The 20,771-nt window shown below is 40.2% G+C and overlaps 1 protein-coding gene across 1 annotated transcript in view; it reads right to left on the reverse strand.

Moving 5' to 3' along the window:
- Galntl6 (polypeptide N-acetylgalactosaminyltransferase like 6) overlaps positions 1-20,771 on the reverse strand; it is a 1,047,155-nt gene that overhangs the window by 152,348 nt on the left and 874,036 nt on the right. Inside the window, exons 6-7 of the mRNA XM_034520732.2 lie at positions 19,619-19,804; positions 15,542-15,725 (exon numbers count right to left, since the gene is read on the reverse strand). Of these exons, the coding sequence (XP_034376623.2) occupies positions 15,542-15,725; positions 19,619-19,804 (370 nt within the window). The remainder of the gene's footprint in view (positions 1-15,541; positions 15,726-19,618; positions 19,805-20,771) is intronic.

Genomic DNA, 20,771 nt, shown 5'->3' on the forward strand with positions numbered 1-20,771 from the left:
TTCCACGGTCTATTTTAAATGTCTGTGAGGCTTATGTCCGTTCTAAATATTGGGTGACTGTAATCAACTACACTGTGTCGCATATATATATATATATATATATATATATATATATATATGTATGTATATATATATAACAAGTATGTACTAATTAAAATGTTTTATATATTAAGAACTTTGTATATCAGATAATATGTTTTGCAGGAATTAATATTGGCAAGACTTTTCTTCTGTGTCATACTCTTTGCACTGGGCTTGCTCTCTTTGGACACTCAGGCATCTGTTGCTATAGAGAGATGCAAGGCAGGTACCATCCAAAGTAGGAAATGAGATTTCAGTGCTCTGCTCTCAAAATAACAGCCCTGAAAACAGCTTTCATTTGTGAGGGTAATGGTTTGTTGCAACAGAGAAAGGGTTCATTGCTCCCAAGGGATCAGTGTTGGAGGGGTATAACTTTGCTCTGCTAAAAGTTTGGGAGTGAGGTATGGTAGGGAGAATTAAACCCTAGACTAGACCACTTTTAAGATTCCAGAACAGAGGGGGAAGTGTTCCCATTTTCTGTCTAGAATCTATGATTAGTTTACACCTCTAAGAAACATGTTTTGTACTTGCAGTGTCAACTCGTTAGCTTATTGAGGCAGACTGGGCCCTGAGATAAGGTCTCCAGGTGACTCCAGTGCTTGTGTGTGGAGTTCTTGCTTGCTGGAGTTGGAGAACAAGTTAGAGAAGCAGGCAGAGGTAGCCATGCTGTGGTGTGCAAGCATTAAGCTCCTGACACGGGGCTGAACTAACCGAAGCTAGGGATCAGCATGAGCACGAGACTGGGTTTCCCAGGCTTGTATGTTACAAGAACTTAGAACTGAAGCTGAGCAGGGTAAGAGCTGAGGTAGCCATGCAGGCCAAGAAGTGGAGGCATGAAAACTGTTTGAGAAGACCCATTACATCTTGCTAGCTCTGAGCTACACATTTTGATATGGGGATTATATAGTATAGTTTCTGTAAAGAATCAGATAGATAATATCTTCTTTGTGAGCTAGAAGGCCTCAGACATAGGTGCTAAACACTAAAAGTTTGGAACAAAGGTCACATAGTTACACAGAATGTAGTCCCAAGATAGTGTAGGGATTGCTACCATGCGGGGGAACTTCAGTCCCAGGAGAGATGCCTCATTGGTTTAACTCCTGTGGATGTTCCCTTCTTCCAGTGAATGGTCCTTGGTTCTAAAGCCGTGTGACCTAGTAAAGCTACACACCCATCGTAAACTTGTTTCTTCACACTGTGTGATTCCCTGAACAAATGACTTTGAGCCTGCTTCTGAGGTTTACGGCCCTTTGTTTCTTTTCAGTAGGGAAAGAAGGGTAGGAAGGGGTGGGGTTCTTGTAGCCTAAAATTTATACTCTTAGGTCTGAAGATTGACCAGAAGGGTCGATTTTTTTTTAGATAGAGTTGGGGACATAGGTTTTGATTTGCACCTCTGTGTCCCCTTGTGCTGCTGAGGTACAGGCAGGACATGTCTGAGGAAAAGAGTAGTGAGCTGTCTGTCTACCCACCCAATCCCACTTGCTGGAAGCATCTAGAAAGTGAAAGAAAAGATCCTATCTACCCACAAACCTGCCCTTTAGGCTGCTATACAAAGATATTTATCAAGATAGGAGGCTACTGAACAAAGTTATGTGGTTTGCTGGCTTGATTTATAAGATCCAGATATGTAAGCATGAACCACCTGGGTCTTCATTTGCACTCCTGCCCTGGGTCCTGAATGTTTGGAGCAAGCTTGCTGCTTGCCTCGGAAACAGTTCCCTGGGGCTCTGTAGAGTCCAGTGATAGAGACAAAGGAAGTTGTACTTATGCAATTTGATTTACGACTCTGTTCTTAAACCCACTATATGTACTAGAATTATTTTCCATGGGGGGGGGCAGTTTCTCTGACTACAAACATTAAATTTAATTTGTGGAGCTCTACCAAGCAATGGAGAAACACTCAGCAAACCTGAATTCTCCCTAATATATTTGCTGGTGGAACTGTTTAAGGACAGGGTATGGGGTGGAAAGGAAAAAATGTTCTTGGTGTTATGTTGCTGTTTGAAAGGCAGAACAACTCTCTCTTTCTTGTCAGTTGTAGCTTCCTGCTTCCTGTTCATCTTCCGGCTGCTGTATGTGGTTTTCAGGCCTGCTTTCTCTCTTAGTTTTTTTTATGTCATTAATCTTTGTTACTAATATTTTGACTTTCATTTTTCTTATTTTTCTCTACTATGTACCACGTCTGAAGGACTGTGGGTAAGTTTTCTAACCAATCGTCCTATTATAGAAGATGCTGGCTTTCTGAATCTCCTGACTTGGTTTGTCTAAGTTCTATAAGCAAGGCCAGGATGGATTGTTTGTCTTTCATTCCAGTTCCTATTGATGGGACAAGGAATCATCAAAGAAGAGGAGGATTTGAGATGCTCTCAAGGACCACTACTGAATCAAAAGGTCACAGCTGGAGAACCCATCTCCGTTTTCAAGTTAGCATGGTGCTTTCTCCCACTGCTGGAAGGAGTCTTTCCACTGAACCATGTCACCTTCCTCAGTCAACAGTTCCTATTGTTCAACATCAATGGCTTTCCAAGGCACAAAACTACACGTTTCTCTCCCTCAAACCTACGTCCACATGGACAAATCCCAAGAATCATTAGAGTCGATAAATAAATAAATAAATAAATAAATAAACAAAATAAAATGTGAAGAAGACACTCATACCCTTTGGTGTCATAGCCATATCTTACTCCCTTGAATGAAGGGACAATCGTCTTGCTTAAGCCAGTGATTCTTTGTACATAAATCTCCTAGATTCAAATACAGAATTGGAACAATAAACAATAGAAACTGCCATTCAGTCCCAGTTAAGATAATAATACAATTCTCTTCCTCATTCATCTTTATTTGGTACCAAGAGGTGTGCCCTGCAACTTGAACAATCAGTTTTATTTTGGCTTTAACTGCTAAAGAGAAGGAAGGGGGTGTCTTCTTTCTGAAGTATTTCTTTGCACAGCCATGAATATGCCTCCTTTTGAGTATGGTCCTACTGACTGCCTTGTGGGATCCCCAGTGAATGCTAATCACCTCAGAAGATTTCATTGTGGAGTCAGAGCAAGGCTTTATATTTTTCTTTCTGTTATTATTTATACACATGTACTTTCTTTACAAAGTATTTTAAGAGAGGTCTGGGTGAAGACATAGTGGCACTCAGGAGATTGTGGTTGGGGGATCAAGAGTTCCAAAGCAGTCTGAACTTTATAGGGGAGACATCTTCAAACCAAACAAAATCAAAACTGAGGGCCAGTCAAGGTGCAGAGCCTGGCTAGCATGTGCAAAGAGCAATAATAATAATAATAATAATAATAATAACAATAATAATGATAATTTAATTTTGACCATACTAGGTTAATTCTGGTTCATTTTCTTCATTTAAAAAACCTGGTGATTCTTCACTGCAAAATGTTTGCATTACAATGACTGCTCCCAGTGATCAACCTCCTGTATATCATGGTAAATAATTAGGTAGGAAAAATGTAAAGTTTAAGGAAAGGGTGTAAAGTTTGAAGTTTATGTAAGGTCTGAGGATTAAAAAAAGCTTCTAAGAAAGTCTTTAAGGGTCTAGGAAGGTGTTTTGAGGTTGTTAAATGCAAGTTATGAAGGTTGGAAGATGGGAAAAACTTGCAAGGTGATAGGAAGGTGATTTAAGATACAGTGGAGGAAGGAAAACTGTTTCAGACTTCTTCCTCTCACTGTGCTACTGTCATATTGAGACTTCAAAATTAAACAGTGGTAATACTAACATATTTGAAATTTATCTTTTTGTAAACTTAAAAAGATTCATATAAGCTTCAGGGAATTCACTTGGATCAACCTCTCACAGGTCAAATGGACTTCAGATAAGTACTGTCAATCAACAACCTGCTTCCCTCCCCACCTGCTGATTCCTGAGTGTGAAATCTCTTTCTCATTCTCTGGTCCTGGGACAACCCTGGCAAATATCAAGACGGTGTCGAAAAGTTTCAAACATACACCCAAGAAATTGTTTTTTTCTCTGCTTCTGCTCTCTTCCTTCCTTCAGACTAGTGGCCAATAGCCTCCAGGGAGAAAAAGGTGCAGGGAGAGGGGGCACAAATAGTGATCAGACAGAACACATATTTCTAAAAATAGTTCTCAACTCAGGACACCAGTTTGGGAAGCAAAACAAAGCCCCCACCCCTTATTACCCTCTGGCTTCTGCTGGACTTTATTTTATTCCTTACACCCTAGTACACTCAAAATTTTAACTATATATAACATAAGAAAACAGTTGCTTCAATGACACCTCCTTTTTATAAAAAGAAAAAGGAAGAATTGTGGGGCATTGGACTGTGCCATCAGACAGAGGAACTGGTAAGGTAGTAACGACAGTTTAGAATCATAAACTCTTAATTGAGACTGACAGGAGCTCACTAGTTCCCATCAGATTCCTGTCCTGGAGCACGTGCCCACGACACCTCACTAAGAGGACCATTACAACTGGTTATGTAGCATAGAGCCTAGAGTTCTTCATGCTAATGAGGTAACTAGATGGGCCCTGAGGGTTTAGCCAATAAGCATCACTTCCCAGGCATCCGTCCCTGCAAAAGGTATCTAAGCTCTGGTTCACCCTGAGTAAGTAGTCTGGATCCTTTTCCGCCATGAGTAAAAGAGATTGGACAAGCAAGGCCTGTCTCCCTCATCAAGGACCACAGTGGGGGAAGTCCTTCAGCGTACAGAGCTGTACTTAAGTCTACTGTAGAAGGCCTCCACAATCCTGGTACTCACCCTGATCTAAGCCACATCCCTCCCACCCCCGGCTCATCTCAGGCCTCTGGCCTGTTCTCAGCTCTTATTGGTTCCCGCAGCATCTGGTGCCAGGAATTTGAGAACCACAGCCTCTGTCCTAGCCTAGGGAAACATGGTCTGAGACACCGATTTTAGGCTGCATTTTGTCTACCCTGAGCCATGTGGCAGTGTCCCATGAGCCCGGCACCTCAAAGGAATGTAGCCTAGTGCCTCTGTGTTTCACCTTCCAGAGGGGTGTTAGGAAACCCCAGTGGTGAAGCTGAAGCAGACACACAGAACCACAGGTAATATCTGAAAGAAATGGGCACAAGGCAACAAAGCAGTTCCCAAACAAGTTTGTGAACTCTGATGATTTCATACATGTGGAGCCACTGCTATATCTCTATGGATAACTGTTGGATGGTACTGGAGGTAACTGCCTGTGTGACTCTGTTCAGGGATTGTTTGATGTCATTGTTTGGATCTGGAATGTACCCTAAAAGCCTAGTGGTTAGAGATTCAGTCCTCTGTTTCATGCTGTTGAGAAATGACGGAACTTTTGGTAGATTGGATACTAGAAAAAGACGATTGTATCACTGAGGATATGCCTCTTAGGGGGCTATAAATACCACATAGTCCCAGCTGTCATCAGGTGAAGAGGCTTCATCTGTCAATATTCCTGTCGAGGTGCAGTGTGTGATATAAGTCCAACAACAGTAGAGTCAAGTGAGCATGGATCGAAACCATTAAAATTGTGAGTCTGAATAAAACTTTCTATCTTCGAAAATGATTAACTCAGGCATTTTTGTCACAGTATTGGAAAGCTTCTTGGGATGCAGAATACAGATCATCTCCTCATACACAGGAATGAGAGAACACTGAGCCAGATGAAGACTCGGAGAAGTCCAAGGCCCAAGGAAGTGGGACCAAAGGAAGAGTTAGTTGCAGTTAGAATAAAAATGATGGTAATGCGAGGGTAGGGATAGGAAAGGTTTTCTGGAGGACCACTTGGACCATGGTCCTGAATGACCGATACACGGAAGTGAAAGAAGTCTTTTAATTTCTTACTGTCGTTTAAAATAGTATAACATATACATCAAACCCTTAACAGAGCGAAAGCAGAAAAACATTAAAAAAATCAGAAATCCCACAGTTAGAGAGAAAAGAGAGATCTTAAAGCTGATGTTATCCTAGGAACCAGGCATATTGGTAGATCAGGACAAGCTAAAGAGGATCCTATGAGCTCCTGAGCTCCAGAAAATAACTGCATAATAATTTAGGAATTGACTTTGCCAATGTTATATTGGTACTATTGGAAAGGGTACATTAGAGAAAGCATGTGATGGAGGCGGGAATCATAACCAACCTCGGGAGAGGGAGTTATGCAAACATCATTTTTGGAGAGCTGATCTCAGCAGGGGAGAGGAATTTTTTGCAATTCCCTCATGAATGTGATTCTCATGGAGAATAGAGACTAGGACAGACAAAAGCCCACAAAAGCTGATGGGTAGGGAGGGGTCTCTCAAGAAGAGTGGGGGCGGGGCTTAACTATTCATCTTTTGATTGGCTCCCAATGAGGTAGCATTTTATTTTTCATTGAAAAAAGAGAAAAAAAAAACTCCGACTAGAAAAAAAAAAAAAAACCAACTCCAGTGGGTTCTCAGTCAGGGCTTTTGTGAGAAATTGATATTGTTCAATATTCTGATTAGTTTTTAGACTCTTGAGCCATTTCTTTATTCCCACCCTCTGTGGATGAAGACACCATTTAGAAGTGTGACACTTTTTTCTCTAAATATTTTGTCCTTTTGCGGTTGTCAAATATTGACTAAGATCTTAGAAACAGATCAGAAAGTGGCATGATTGACATCTCCCTTCATTAGGAAGTAATGGAAAGATGACATTTCACCTTGTCAGCTGCAGTTTGCACACATGGTAAGGACAAAGGATGAGGACAAGGCAGTGGGTCCCCTTTCCTGCTGTTATTATTGTGGATTTACTATCTCACATTAATTGACAACGCTACTTCCCTTAATGCATGTCTAAGTTTCTCTTCAAAGGAGAGGAAAAGAAAATTATTGATTAACCCAAGGATTTGAAGTCTGAATGAATGAAAGAAGCCACTGATTGGACTCCTGTGAGATTATTGATTAAGCTTGAGGTCTGAAGTCTGAGCGAATGAAGACAGGAATTTGACTCCTGATTTCTGCTAAGATTTCTATTAAGAGTGTTAGTCATATAATTTTTTTGGTTTTCATTCTCCTTATTTGTTAAAGCAAGAAAAAGAATTAAAGTTAGATTACTTATATCAGATAGCTAACATAGCCAAGCCTCTTTACATATTGGGTAGTAGTATGTAATGTCATACATGTACATAGTTAATATCATACACATACTTAATGAACTAGGTTATTTGAACAGATTGGTTGAGAAAGTTGGGCCCGAGGGTAAAAGTGATCGCCGTCTTATGACCTAAGTTCTGCCTCCAGAACCTACATGATGGTAGAAGAGTACCAAGTTCCACAGTTAACTTCTGTCTCCTCACAGTGCCATGGCAATACATATTTCTCCTCCTCTGTCTCCTTTTTTCTAGTTAGCACTATCTGTCAACTTTATACATAACAGAATTATTTGAGGGAGTCTCAATTAGGGAATTGTCCAGACCAGATTGGCTTGTGGGAAGTCTGTGGGACATTTTCTTAATTGTGATTGATGTAGGAAGGCCCAGCAGTGCCATTCACAGGTACATGGGTTTGACCTGTATAAAAAGGCTACTTGAAGAAGCCAGGGGGAGAAAAGCAGTGAGCAGCTTTCCCCCATGGCTCCCACCTCTGATTCTGCTTGAGTTTCTACTCTGATTTCCTCAGTGATGGACAGAGGGCTTCTTTCTTCCTAAGGTTGTTTTTGATCATGATATCTATCACAGAAACAAGATAACAAACAATAATACAGACACAGACACAGACACACACACACACACACACACTTCACACACACACACAGACACACACACACTCATGTCTATACCATTCAGAGCACAGATGCGTGTACCCATACAGACACACACATTCATATATTCATTCATATATACCTCACATACCAGACATACAGACACACACACCACATATATATACACACCACTCACTCCACACACATGTACACACACAGACATACACAGACATATACACACAGACACACATTCATATATACCACACACACACACACACACACACACACACACACACACAAAAGTTTCTAAATCTTAATCAAACAGAATTTTGAAGCCAAAGAAACAAAACCCAAGGTAGTCTACATGTATTGATTTTATTTTTATATTCTGATGAAAAGGGCGCAAGATTAGGAAACAACTACATGAAGATCATAGAATAATTCATGTGTCTAGGCCTGAGAATTAATATATGAAGAAAAATTTCCTCCTTTCTCAAACTCCAAGATTTGAGGTAGCTCAACATGAACCAGGCAGATAACAGAAAAGATTAACAGTGTCCAATTCAGTGCAAAGATAAGGGAGGAGAAGACTCCAAAGCCTGACTTCCCACGTTACATTTTACATAAAATTTAGCATTTTACAAGTCTGGGTTGCCATTGGGAAGGGACAATTTTATGCTTTGCTGATTTTGGTTAATTCACAATAATTAATATTGGGTCAAAACTCACGCAGAATGTGTCAAGTAAGGGAAATTATTTTCAAACTCTAAGTAAGCTAAAGCAGCTCCAACTTTGGGTTCGAGTGTTGAAGTTATCAGCATCACCTTCTGAAGTCGCAACAGCCCTAATGAAAGCCAGCATGTCGTTCTGAGCATCAAGTAAGTGGAGCCTGAAGTTGTTCTCTTCTTTTTATGAATAGAGGGAAGCTTCATGCTTACCAAGGAGATGGAGACGGAGACCCTTTCCTCTAGGTTAGCTGGCTCATGGCCTTGTGAGTCCAGGGCTGCTGAATCTTAGCCTCATTTCTACTCTATGCTGGACACAGTTGAAAATGTACCATCCATCTAAAAGCTGCACTTCTAGAATAATTGTATAACTCAATGTTCCAAACAGGTCTTGAAACAGGACCTCCTGTAGCTCTTGCTGATGGCCAGAGATGCTGTTGGCACTGTACTCTCTGTTGTCAGTCACACTGTTGTGTTTAGGGAGGAAGACACTGCATTGACAATGTTGTTTTCTACTTCCACATGATTAGTCTCTAAACACTGGAGAACTCATCTTCTCCAAGGAGAAAGGAAGGCAGAAAGTCCTAAGAAATAGAAGGCATTGCTAACTCTGTTCTCGTTCCGCCTTGCTGTATTTACTTTCTCTGCCTCAGCCACATCATCTACAAATGTGCACAGGATGAATTATTTCATAGGCTTGAAATGAAGACTAAATGATTTAGCAATGAATGTAAATTTTCCAGCCCAGTTCCTGGAGGCAATAGATGTTATTTCCTCACTACCTCCATGGCGAAAAAGAATGGTGAGTTACAACCTGAGACACTAGAGATAGAGGTTGAATTTACTACTCGTAGCGCCAAGTATGTCACACAGACTCTGTAGTCTTTATGGTTGTCTATAAAAATGAGAGCTTGGATGATCTAAGGGTTCTCCTAGCTTGATAAATTTATGATTTGTACATTTTTTCCTGATTCTCTTTGTGCTGTCTTTTTTTTTTTTTTTTTTTTTTTTGTCAGCTTGGCACAACCTAGAGACAGGATGTAGACGGGACGATCCCTTTGTGGCCAGTGATATTCCTGGACAGGTAGTTCTGAGTTGTATAAGAAAATAGGCTGAGCCAGCCACAAGGAGAGAGCCAGTGGGCAGCACTCCTCCATGACTTCTGCTTCAATTCTGGCCTTCCAGTTCCTGCCTTGACTTCCCTTAGTGACAGAATGTGAACGTAACAGTTGTTAAGATGAAACAAACCGGTTTCTCCCCAGGTTGCTTTTGCTCATGGTGTTTATCACAGCAATAGAAACCCTAACTAACACATTCTTCCAAAACTATAAATACAGCAAAAATATTTTATGGGTTACTTGATAAGCTCTGACAGTCCAGTCACACAGTATTTTATATCAATACTTTCTCATACTATTTTTCTTTTCTTTTCTTTTCTTTTCTTTTCTTTTCTTTTCTTTTCTTTTTGAAAACAGAATCTCACTAAGTAGCCAAGGTTAGTCTTCAACTCTCAATCTTTGTTCATCTGCCTCTCAAGTGCTGGATTACAGGCCTGGGCTATGTAGCCGGCTCTCATACTTACTTCAAAGAATGTCATCAAGTTTTATAGTCTCGTCTTCAGAGGAGCAGAGGAAGGTGCCGTGAGTACATTTCTAGAAGGCATTCTCCTTCTCTGTGAAGAGGTAAAGCAACTCCCTTTGACAGAGGTTGTATTTAATCAACTCAAGCATGGGCCATACTTCCCAGCCTTGACTGCAGAAGCAGCCCATGAAGATTTTACTCGCAGCTTTCTGACCCTCAGGGAATCTATAGTATTTGAAGTGCCAAACTTGTCCTGCTTGGCAGGAGGTCACAGTAAGAGCTAAGTCTTTCTAGGCCAGTCTATGAACTTATATGAAGAATCACTGACTTCCAACTGATTCTCTTGTGAACTGATGGAAGATAAACATTTGTAGTAGATGGGTTTTCCTCCCTTGGTGTATACACCCTTACACATGTATCACATGCACGTGTGTGTGCCTGTGATTGTGTGTATGTGTGTGTATCTGTGTGTGAGTGTGTATATGAGTGTGTGTGTGTGTGTGCGCACGCGCGTGCGTGCATGTGTGTAAGAGTCTGGACATAGTAGCAGAAGAGAAAATATTCAGCCTGGAAAAGAAAAGAGGCACAAGGACTACTTTCAGATTCAGTTAGGAGCTGCCACTGAAGTGGGATTACACAGCCTTTACATCTCAAATAGGATAATTTGAGATCAAGGAGACAGAATTTTCTTAATACAAAGGAAAAGGTTTCAGTCAATAAGTCTGTTGGTATGGACTGCCTTTTGAAGCAGCAAATTTGCTTTCTTGATGGGTTCAAGCAGAGGCAGGACACTATCTGGAGTATTATCTAGTGATTGCTTGACAGGGAAGTGGGTCAAAACAGTTTCGTCTGGTTCTTTCTAAATGTCTAAATGCTAACATAGGGTTGAAGAAGTAAGTTAGTGGCCAGACAGTAAATGAATAACTTTCCCTTTGTCATTAGAGGCTATAGGGGCACATTACATTTTGTCACACAGAAAAAGATTAGTTTCCTAAGTGCTCTGCATTCAAGATAAACCAGGAATGAGAAAATTCAAAAGGCACAGATAACAAGAAACCTCTAAAAGCATTCCACTCCATTATGTCAGTTCCCAGAAAGAGCCAAAATTGTGTATTCCTTAATCACAGACCAGAAGTTTTCCAGGGATGCATCCAATCCATTTCAGTCCAGTCCAGCCTATCCCATCCCATCCCATCCCATCCCATCCCATCCCATCCCATCCCATCCCAGTCCAGCCCAGTACAATTCAGTTCAGTCCAGTTCAGTCTAGTCCAGTCCAGTCCAATCCAGTCCAATCCATTCAAATTACGACTGAATGATAATAACAGGAGCCAGTAAGTATTTCACTCTCTCTTACAAGAACATTTTTTAACAATAAGATTTTTTTTTTTCAAAAATAAGAAAATATTTTCTTCGTATTCCATGTGAAGCCTGAAGAACCATTTCTTTCCCTTTGAGATCATGTTCCCAGTTTAGGAAGTTTGAGGATCTTGAGTTCTTTGGGCTTTGTATATTATTTTAAGAAATGTTATTCATGCTACACCCAGGATCATATGTGCATTTTAACTGGAACTAAATGTATGAGAAATAAAACATTTGTATATATTGGTGTAGTATTCTAAAATTTTAGTTCTATGCAACTTATTTCTTTAATAATTAAATACTGATCACATCCTACTTATGACATAATTTTCTTTCTTCCTTTTTTCTCTTTCTTTCTCTCTCTTTCTTTTGTTTTTATACCATTTTAATTACATGCAAGTATTAAGGTCAGTTCTAGGTTGAGGAACTAGCAATACAATAAATGCACATAGTCAAGGAACAAGGAAGACAATAAACACAAATAGTCAGAGAACATGCAGGACAATAAACAAAGTTCTGTGATCACTCCCCCTTGATCACTGTTTCTAAGGGCTTATCAGGATGATCAAAATATCTGAACCTACTTCCGTGTCCTAGCCCAAAGTCATTTTCATGCCTGAAGTCTACTTCTTTGTTCTAGCCTAACATTTAGATTCCTGCCTGTAATTACTTCTTTGTTCTAGCCTAAGATTTAGATTCCTGTCTGAAATTCTGACATAATTTTCAACTCAAAAAAATGACAGACCAAATGAGCAAACATATGTTAGTTACCTTTAGAACTTTTGATAGACTTGCTACAGGAAGATAATTTTTGCATGCATACAGTGTAAAAGGTTCTGCGGTTTATCATGAATTTCCATATTTCTCTTTAAATTCCTTTCTGCCCATCTTTCAAGCATCCCATCCCTATTTTCCCACAGAAAGCTACACACCTCCGCAGCCTCTTGAAACTTGAAAGCCTCTGGGAGATGTAGAGATAGTCAGCATTCATCCTGTGTATCTTTCAGCCTCACATCTAGAGAAGCGAGTTTTAGCCTAAAGCGTGTCTGTTTATGAGCGCATTCCGGTGACTGCTGTGATAATGGAATTGCTGATATGCTGCTCAGAGCGCTTGGGTAACCGTTCTTTTGTTATTAGGAAGGCAAATGCAGTTTTTAAGATCAAAGTGGACACCTCCTGGAAGTTACATTTATTACAAAGGGGTAAAGTGTCTGCATTCCCAGGCATCAAAGGGGCTTAACACAGAAAGACGGTAATATTCAATAGACGTGGGCAATTTCTGACAGGATAGTTGCCACCTAAGTGGTTGATTGGAACAAGTGGTAATCTCATTCTGAAAGTTACCGATCCTGTCAGAGCCAGGGTTAAGCAAAGTGCTTGATACTGTGATGGCCACAGTCGGGGTCGTCCTGACAAAAAATTCCACTGTCAGTGCAGGCAGTTTAAATTTTCCAGCTTTCGTGTGCCCTTTGGCAGAAGTCTGATTCCATTGTTTCTGAAAGCAGGGCCTTTTGCTGTCATGGTGGAAGTGATGTAAAAGGTCAACACAGTGAGTCACTGTATTTGGAATGCCATCATAGGGATGAATTCCAGCCCTTCAGACATGGTGACCTGGATCGTAGCAACTGCACTGTGGAATGCCTGCTGTCAGCTGACATCAAAGAAAACTTCTGTGGGGTTTGGGGCTCCTCTGTCTGAATATTCTGTGTTAGATAGTTTTTATGTCAACTTGACACAGTGTAAGGTCATGTGGGAAGAAAAAAATCTTAAAGAAGAAAATTCTTTTATAGGATTGGATTGTAGGTAAGTGTGGAGGGCATTTCTCATGTGGGAGGGCTGAGCCCCCTGAGAGTGGCGCCACCCCTGGGCAGGTGGTCTTCCATGCTATATAAAAGAAGTCTCATGCAGTGGAGAGCAAACCAGTAAGCAGCTGTCTTAGAGTTTCTATTGCTGTTATGAAACACCATGACTCAAAGCAAACTTGGGAGGAAAGGGTTTATTTGCCTTACACTTCTGCATCACTGTTGACCATAGAAGGAAGTCAGGACAGGAACTCAAACACAGCAGGAACCTGGAGGCAGGAGCTAATGTAGAGATCAGGTAGGAATGTTGCTTACTGGTTTGCTCCTCATGGCTTGCTCTGCCTGTTTTCTCATAAACCCCATGACAACTAGCCCACTTACTATAGGGTGGACCCTACCACTTACTATGGGCTGGGCCCTCCCACAAGCTTGCCCACAACCCAGCTTTATGGAGGTATTTTCTCAACTGAGGTTCCCTCCTTTCAGATGTTTATAGATTGTGTCAAGTTGATATAAACTATTCAACATAAGAATGCTCTTCCATGACCTGGGCATCCCTTCCTGTCTCCAGGTTCCTGCCTTGAATTCTTATCCTGAGTTGCCTCCATGATGGACTGCAGGCTGTAAGATGAAAGAAATCCCTTTCCTCCCCAAGTCGTTTTTGGTCATGGTGTTTTCTCATAATAGAAATCCTAACTAAGACATAGCCTTTCCTCCACTCTTTTATAAAACATATTTCAAACAATTTTTAACTTTCATTTACATCTTATTTTTATTCATAAACTTAAAAATTGATAAATAAAGTTTGTGCATATTGGTGACTTATGACATGCTCTGAAGTACACATGAGCACAACTGAGAAAGGGTTTAAGTTAAGCTTGCGAGCTTAAGTACCAACTCACAACCTACTTTCAGTGCCTTTGGCAAAACCTTCCAGTGGCCACCTTCAGGGATATCTGAAAAACTGTTCTCAGTTAGGTCTGCTTCTAATAATTGTGAGAAAGTCCTTTGAATAGATCCCTATACATTTTTATAAAGTTCTGAATATTTATGACTTTTGGTCAGAGCATGCGGGAGAGCTAGAAAGATTCTTCATTATTTCTTTTCAACCACTTTCCAGACATCTGAGAGGTTGAAATCTAAGTCTAAGAAGTGCTGCATAGTTAATGAATATGTCTCATTGGACAAAAGAGACGAGGCTCTGCTGTTTTATCTGGTCAATGACTTCTTAAATGCCCTTCCCTTACCCAAGGCTGGAGGAAAGGTTTTCCTGGGAAACTACTAAATGCTTATTAGTATTCATATGGTTAGTGTGACCAAAGTTATATTAGTACTATGGCATCTATTACTGATGGAAAAAGTATTGATTTTAATGTATCTTGGATTCGTACAGAATGGGCAAAGCTTGGATAACAGATATTTGATGCATACTAAACAATTACACCAGAGTTTTAAAAGATTTTAGTGTGATCTAAGGATATAGGCTGGAGTAGCTACAATATACATTGGGAACTCTCAGTGTTTAACTCTTGGGACCATGTCACTGTTCGACATCAGTGGTCCTGCTAGTTGTCAACCTGAGCCTTCTTTCACCTTTCTCTTGAAATGTAAAATTCTCAGGTCCACAATCAACAACAGCAGCAGCAGCAGCAGCAGCAACAACAACAACAGCAACAACAACAACAACAAATTAGTTGAAATTAGTTGATGTATTATCATAAGTTTATCTCTTACAAGCACTTAAAATAGGAGAAGGGTTTATTGATTGTTTTCATCGGATTTGCCTTTCAGTGGATTTTTTTAATTTTAAAATCATGGAAGTACTTATTTGTGAGCCCTGACTTTCACTGAAAACAAAACAAAACAAAAACGAAAAGACAGTTTCAAACAAGGTATAGATTAGACGCTCAAGATCTGGTTCCTACATCATACTCATCCTTGACAAAAGACCAAACTGTTAATTCCAGTAGCCTTTTAGGGAAGATTGTCTAAAGTGGAGCATGCACTCTTTTTGTATTTTTTATTTAAAGGGTTTGTATATCTGATTCTTTTCATTTACACACACTTTCCCTTCTGCTTAGCAGCATTTAAGATGATGATTTGTGTATTTAGCATAGCATGTAATTTTAATCTTCTATAGCTTATAGGTCTGACCTTTCTATGGTGTTTTGCATACTGTTACCACCTGTCTTATTACATTTCATCAGAGATAATTGTCCTCAGGGGTCCTGAGTTTGACATGCTAGAAATATCACCTGTTTTTTTGCCCTCTCTCCCTTCATCCCTCCCTCAGCTGCTACTCACTCAAAAGGGTCGCTGGGATCAGCCCTCTGGAGCTCTGGAGGGATGGGGATTCTTTTGTAGTACATTTCCCAGTCGAAGGCTCCTCGCATGGCGTCCCCAGCTTGTGCCTCATACCCAAAGTGATTGTGGTCAATGACATCGATCATGGGACACACGATGGTTTTGTGGTTTAGTGCAATTTGGTCTGAAAAATGAAAGCACAAAATAGGAAATGACATGCCTGCCTAGGTCATCTATCATTTTCCAGCAAAGAGCAGCCTACAGCTCCTTTTAATGTATAACACTTGCAGCCTTGGCGTCGCCCTGTCGTCATTAGAGCACTTTGCAGGAATCGCCGAGCGAGCGTCAGCCTTAACATGATGGGACAGTGATTAGGTACAATTAGAGTTGTTATATTTCCCTTTAAGAAAGTTATGTCCCAGAGAGACTTGCAGAAGTCCATTTAGCTCGACTCTGTCACATTTTTGCTCTGACCTGTCCCCAATCTGTCATTTTAACGTGCCTCCAACATGCACAGAGTATAAACAGTACTTGTGTTCCTCCAAGCATACAGCTAAAGCCTGCTGAGAAAATACTGGCCTGCTTTCTGAAGGTTCCAAAATGTAAATATTTAAACTTCATGATTTTTATAGCATCTAATCATAAAACAGTCATGATGTCTGCTCCCACCTCCTCCTACTAATGACAACAGATCACATACAAAATCCTTTGCTGTCAGGTTTGAAGGAGAATTTCTTGAGTCACTATTCTTTAAGACTGACTCTATTTATCAAGATTGTATGCATTTATCTTTTCCCCATCAAATTAAAAAGCACCATTGGATGACACAATACTATTGCTAGGATGCTGCTGTAAAATCCCCAAGCAGTTACAGCATGGCTCATATTCATGCTCTAATACTTCTACCATCCCTGAAAAATGGCTGTTGTCATCCTATTTAAATGTAGGGAAACTGAGCTCAGAGAAGTCAGCTTGTCAGGGACAACTTAGCTTTGGGGAATAATAATCAGGACACAACCCCTGCCTAACCCCCGTCCCAAAACCTGCCTTTATAGGTTTCCATGGTGCTTATCCTATAGACAGTGACTCTTCCCCCTAGCCCCCCACCAGCCCCCGGTTCTAGCATCTTGCTTTTCTATCCAGATACTTTTACTGGGATAGAATTTATAGGCTCTGCAGGAAACTGGCATTTGTTTATTTTGGTACACGTAGAATAGCAGTATGTGGAGTATCTCCCCCCCCCCATCAAGAACATGCATTTAATCAATTTATTATAACACTGCTGTCTGACAGGCAGGATGTTTAAGTATGAACACCTGCTCTCTTGTTATTTGGAAGACCTTTGGATGTAGCATGTGACATTAAACAAAAGATATCATTTAGAAATATTATGGGAATTGGTTATTTCTGTGTATTTTTTCCCTCAGAGATCCTGAAGCCAATGTAATGTATGTGAGATCAACTTTTACAGTGAGGAAAGTGTCCGTTTACTTTGGATGTTTCTACTTAGCATAGGGCAGGAAGCAAAAGGTTTTATTGGCTACAATAAGAGGTGATATTTTATCACACTGATAAAACACTGTGTGGAAAGAAAAAAATCCCATAAGGCATTTCCCTTGCTTTTACACATGCTCATTCATTCATTCATTCATTCATTCATTTTTGTTATAGTAATTATCTACTGAATCCTAATAGTAGGCAAATCACTTGTTCTAGGTTGTGGTCTACTGTAGAGACCAATTCCACAAACACCACTGTAGTTAGGAATGGAGAAAAAAGAAAGAAAGAAAGAAAGAAAGAAAGAAAGAAAGAAAGAAAGAAAGAAAATATAATAAATGACTAAATCCCATAGTCTTTTACAAGGTGAAAAATAAGACAGAATGAAAAGTGGTCAGGGGGTACAAGATGCTGGTGTATGGAAAAAAAAGGGAGTTTCAGACCCCATGATCCCAGGAAGCCCCAGACAGCCTGGGGATTATATTTATCTTATTGCCAGCTAATTCGATACATAGATAACGGATACACTATTTCAAGGTAACCTTTCTTATGGTTCTCTGCGTCCCAGTCTCACTGGGGCAAGCCTTATTATGAGCTTTGGTTTTATCTAAGTGGCATTTTTTTCCCCCAGAGGAGTAGACCATTAGAGTAAGGTTGAAAACACTTTGTCCATCACCTCTGCAGGTTTTAGTAGCCTGGTTTCAGTGACTTTCTCCCATCACATTCAGAAGCAGCATGATTTACAAGTTCCTTGACCAACAAGGAGTCCCAAGGTGATCCAAAGAGAATGAGTCTGTTAAATTAACTGTCAACGTTCCCTTCAAATTTCCTTTCAGCTCTCATCCAGCTGCACTAGCTTGGGGTGAAAGCCGCATGACTAATTTTTCATCCAAGGCTTGTGCCTACATTTCAATTTCCAGCGATCAAACAAACAGACTCCATAGGAAATTGAAATTCAGGTATAATCCCCAAGGTAAAAAATGAACCAAGAAGCTATGTGGCTCCTCCTGTTTCTTCATTTTGGATGATGTATCAAGATGCTGATAGAGGGAAAAAAACAAGATAGCATCGAAAGCTTGAATCATATCTCATCCATCCGATCCACAGGAAATGAAATTCTTTAATGAGAAAGAGTGGGCTATGGGCATTGCTTTCTCTCTTTTTCCTCACCCCCCAACCCTGTCCCTGTGACTCCTAGAGAACAATCAGAGATTTGATCATTGGCATTAAGGGACTGCTTTGGTTCATACAGAAGTGCAACCTTTTGCTGTCTTGTTTGAGCATTCAACAGCATACAGGCCAAATTCAGTATGAGGGAATCTTGCTGTTGCTAATGAAACTCTAAATGTCTGTGTCCTTGGACAAAGCATTTTTAATTATTGGCTCAGAAGAGTCTCTATCTCTCTAGTCTCTAGTCTCTATCGGACCATTGGGACTCTGTTGATTAAGAAGACTGGGCAGTCGAGGTATATGGACTGGGTAATGTGGGAGAGGGCGTTTATTACTGGATGTTGTTTTTTTTTTTTACATTGTATGTGGTTTTCACTGTGTTTTCTCTCTTATTTTTACTGGTGGAGCATGGCTGGTTGAAGCTGAAATCCCACACAATAGTCAATAACAGAGCATTCTTTCTGAGGTGGTTGTTGTGAAGGTGGTTGTTACAGGCATTATTTCAGAAGCCAGGGATACAATTGCAACAAAACTTCCTTTGGAGACATTGAAGAGAGTAAGAAAGAAGGGCAATCCATATGTACTAAGATTTTCTACAAGGAATTTTTCAGGTATGCAGTTTCTTTCTTAGGATCAATGGGTGTTTTCTATCCGACCTCATTGTAAACTGACAGAAAAGCAACACTTAGGCTTGAACTGAGATGCAGCTCGAGTTTCAAGCTGGAACGATGTCCACCTTGTTTCTGTTTCTAGTGGTTCAGAGGGATGTGACACAGCATGGTTTTCTTCCTTCTCTTTTTGTAGCTCTAAGTGAGCCTTTAAGACATATCATGACTGGGACAGCAGCTCAGTGGGTCAGTGTGATACAGAGGGCTATACATTTAAGGCTATAGGATAGTACCAGGAGTAGAAAGAAAACCAAAAGGACAATGGCAATCTAAATCTTAAAAAATGGCAAGTCACTTCAATTATTGTATTCTGAGGTGGAATAATTTTTTTCCTTCTGAACAGTCTTGAGATAATTGTTATAAGAGTTTATGTGCATATCTGTGCACGTGTATTTTGATCTCATTGTAATTATAAGAGGACTAAAAAAGTTTGAGAATTTTTTTTTATTATTTTAGTGTTTACCCAATAAATTAACTTCAATGAGAGAAGAGGCCTACTATAAAAGAAACTATTTTAGCCTTAAGCTAGATTGTTGCTGCTACTCTCTGAAATGCTGTTTAACACAGTTTTCTCATTATACTGATTTGTGATCAGCAGTGAGTAAGACACAGTTCAAACTCACACCTTCGTTGAGTGCAACATTTACAGAAGAAATTTTGCACTCTGTTCTCAGGGTCCTGTTCCCCAGCTTCCCGGGTCCAGTGTTCTCCACAGAGAATGATGGTGACATAGTATACTCACTGAGGAGAGGGGGCAGCCAATTCACATTGACCTCGCAATGGGAGTCCAGGAAGGTCAGCACCTCGCCTCTGGCCACAGAAGCTCCCAGGAGTCGGGTCCGGATGAGTCCTTCCCTCTTCTTGGTGCGTACAATTCTCACTTTGGAAAATCGAGCCATGTAGTCTTCTAATTTATCCTTCAAGTGTTCTAGGAAGGAGAGAAAATACACAGGAAGAATGCCAAACATTAGTCACAGCAGAATCCTTTCTGGATGCTGTGCACAGAGCATGTGCAAATGGTGAATCCAAGTGGAACATTTACAAAGTCTATGCTTCTGCTCTCCTCATTTGGAGGAAGACACTGATAAGATTTGATGCCTAAGGGTTTTTGTAGTTTTATTTATCCAAAAGCTTCCTGGACTACAAATGTTATCTTTTGAATTCAGTGGTCAGAAGTGATGATACAGCAGAACTCAGTCATGCAGTTAATGTTGGCCAGTGGCCACCATGTTAATCCTGGCCAGCTCTTGCCAAGATGGGCATTGGCCTTCTGGTTCTTGTTGTGCAGAGTCAGATGAACATCCTGGCATATGGGCTCATCCTGACAAGGGGGAGGGTGGGTCTTTACAACAAAGTTTTGCTTGTTATTTCGTGTGCCAATAGTGGTGTATGTAAAACAAGACAGAGAAATATCTGTCAAATCAGTAAGATCCACTCAGCTTCCTGCCACACAAGGCAGTAGAAAATTGAGAATTAAATCCAGTTCTGGCTTCTAATTTGAACTGGAAATGCGACTTACTTGTTGTTGAAATAGATGGGGAAAAGAAAGGCAAAAGAAAAAAAAATCCCACTTGTTCACTTTGAATATTGCTCTCTAAGTTTTGAAAATCACTTTCGTTTTTCAAAATTGGACATGTTTCTTCCCTAATTAGAATCAAACTGTGGAAACAAAATGAAATTTAGAATCCCCATTTATATGATAAGATATTTTCTATTGACTTTAAAATTGCACTGGTCTTTCAGTTTTCTAAAATGCAAATGGGTACATGTTGGTGACTCTTTTTGTGCGACACGTACTTTTATATTTTTATTCACTGCTGTTACTTGTCCATGTACAACTGTCTCATTTTTATGACAAGTTGACACAAACTGAAGTCATCTGGGAGGAGGGAACC

The sequence above is a fragment of the Arvicanthis niloticus genome, chromosome 16 (genome assembly GCF_011762505.2).
Source record: "Arvicanthis niloticus isolate mArvNil1 chromosome 16, mArvNil1.pat.X, whole genome shotgun sequence".
NCBI classification, from domain to species: Eukaryota; Metazoa; Chordata; class Mammalia; order Rodentia; family Muridae; genus Arvicanthis; species Arvicanthis niloticus.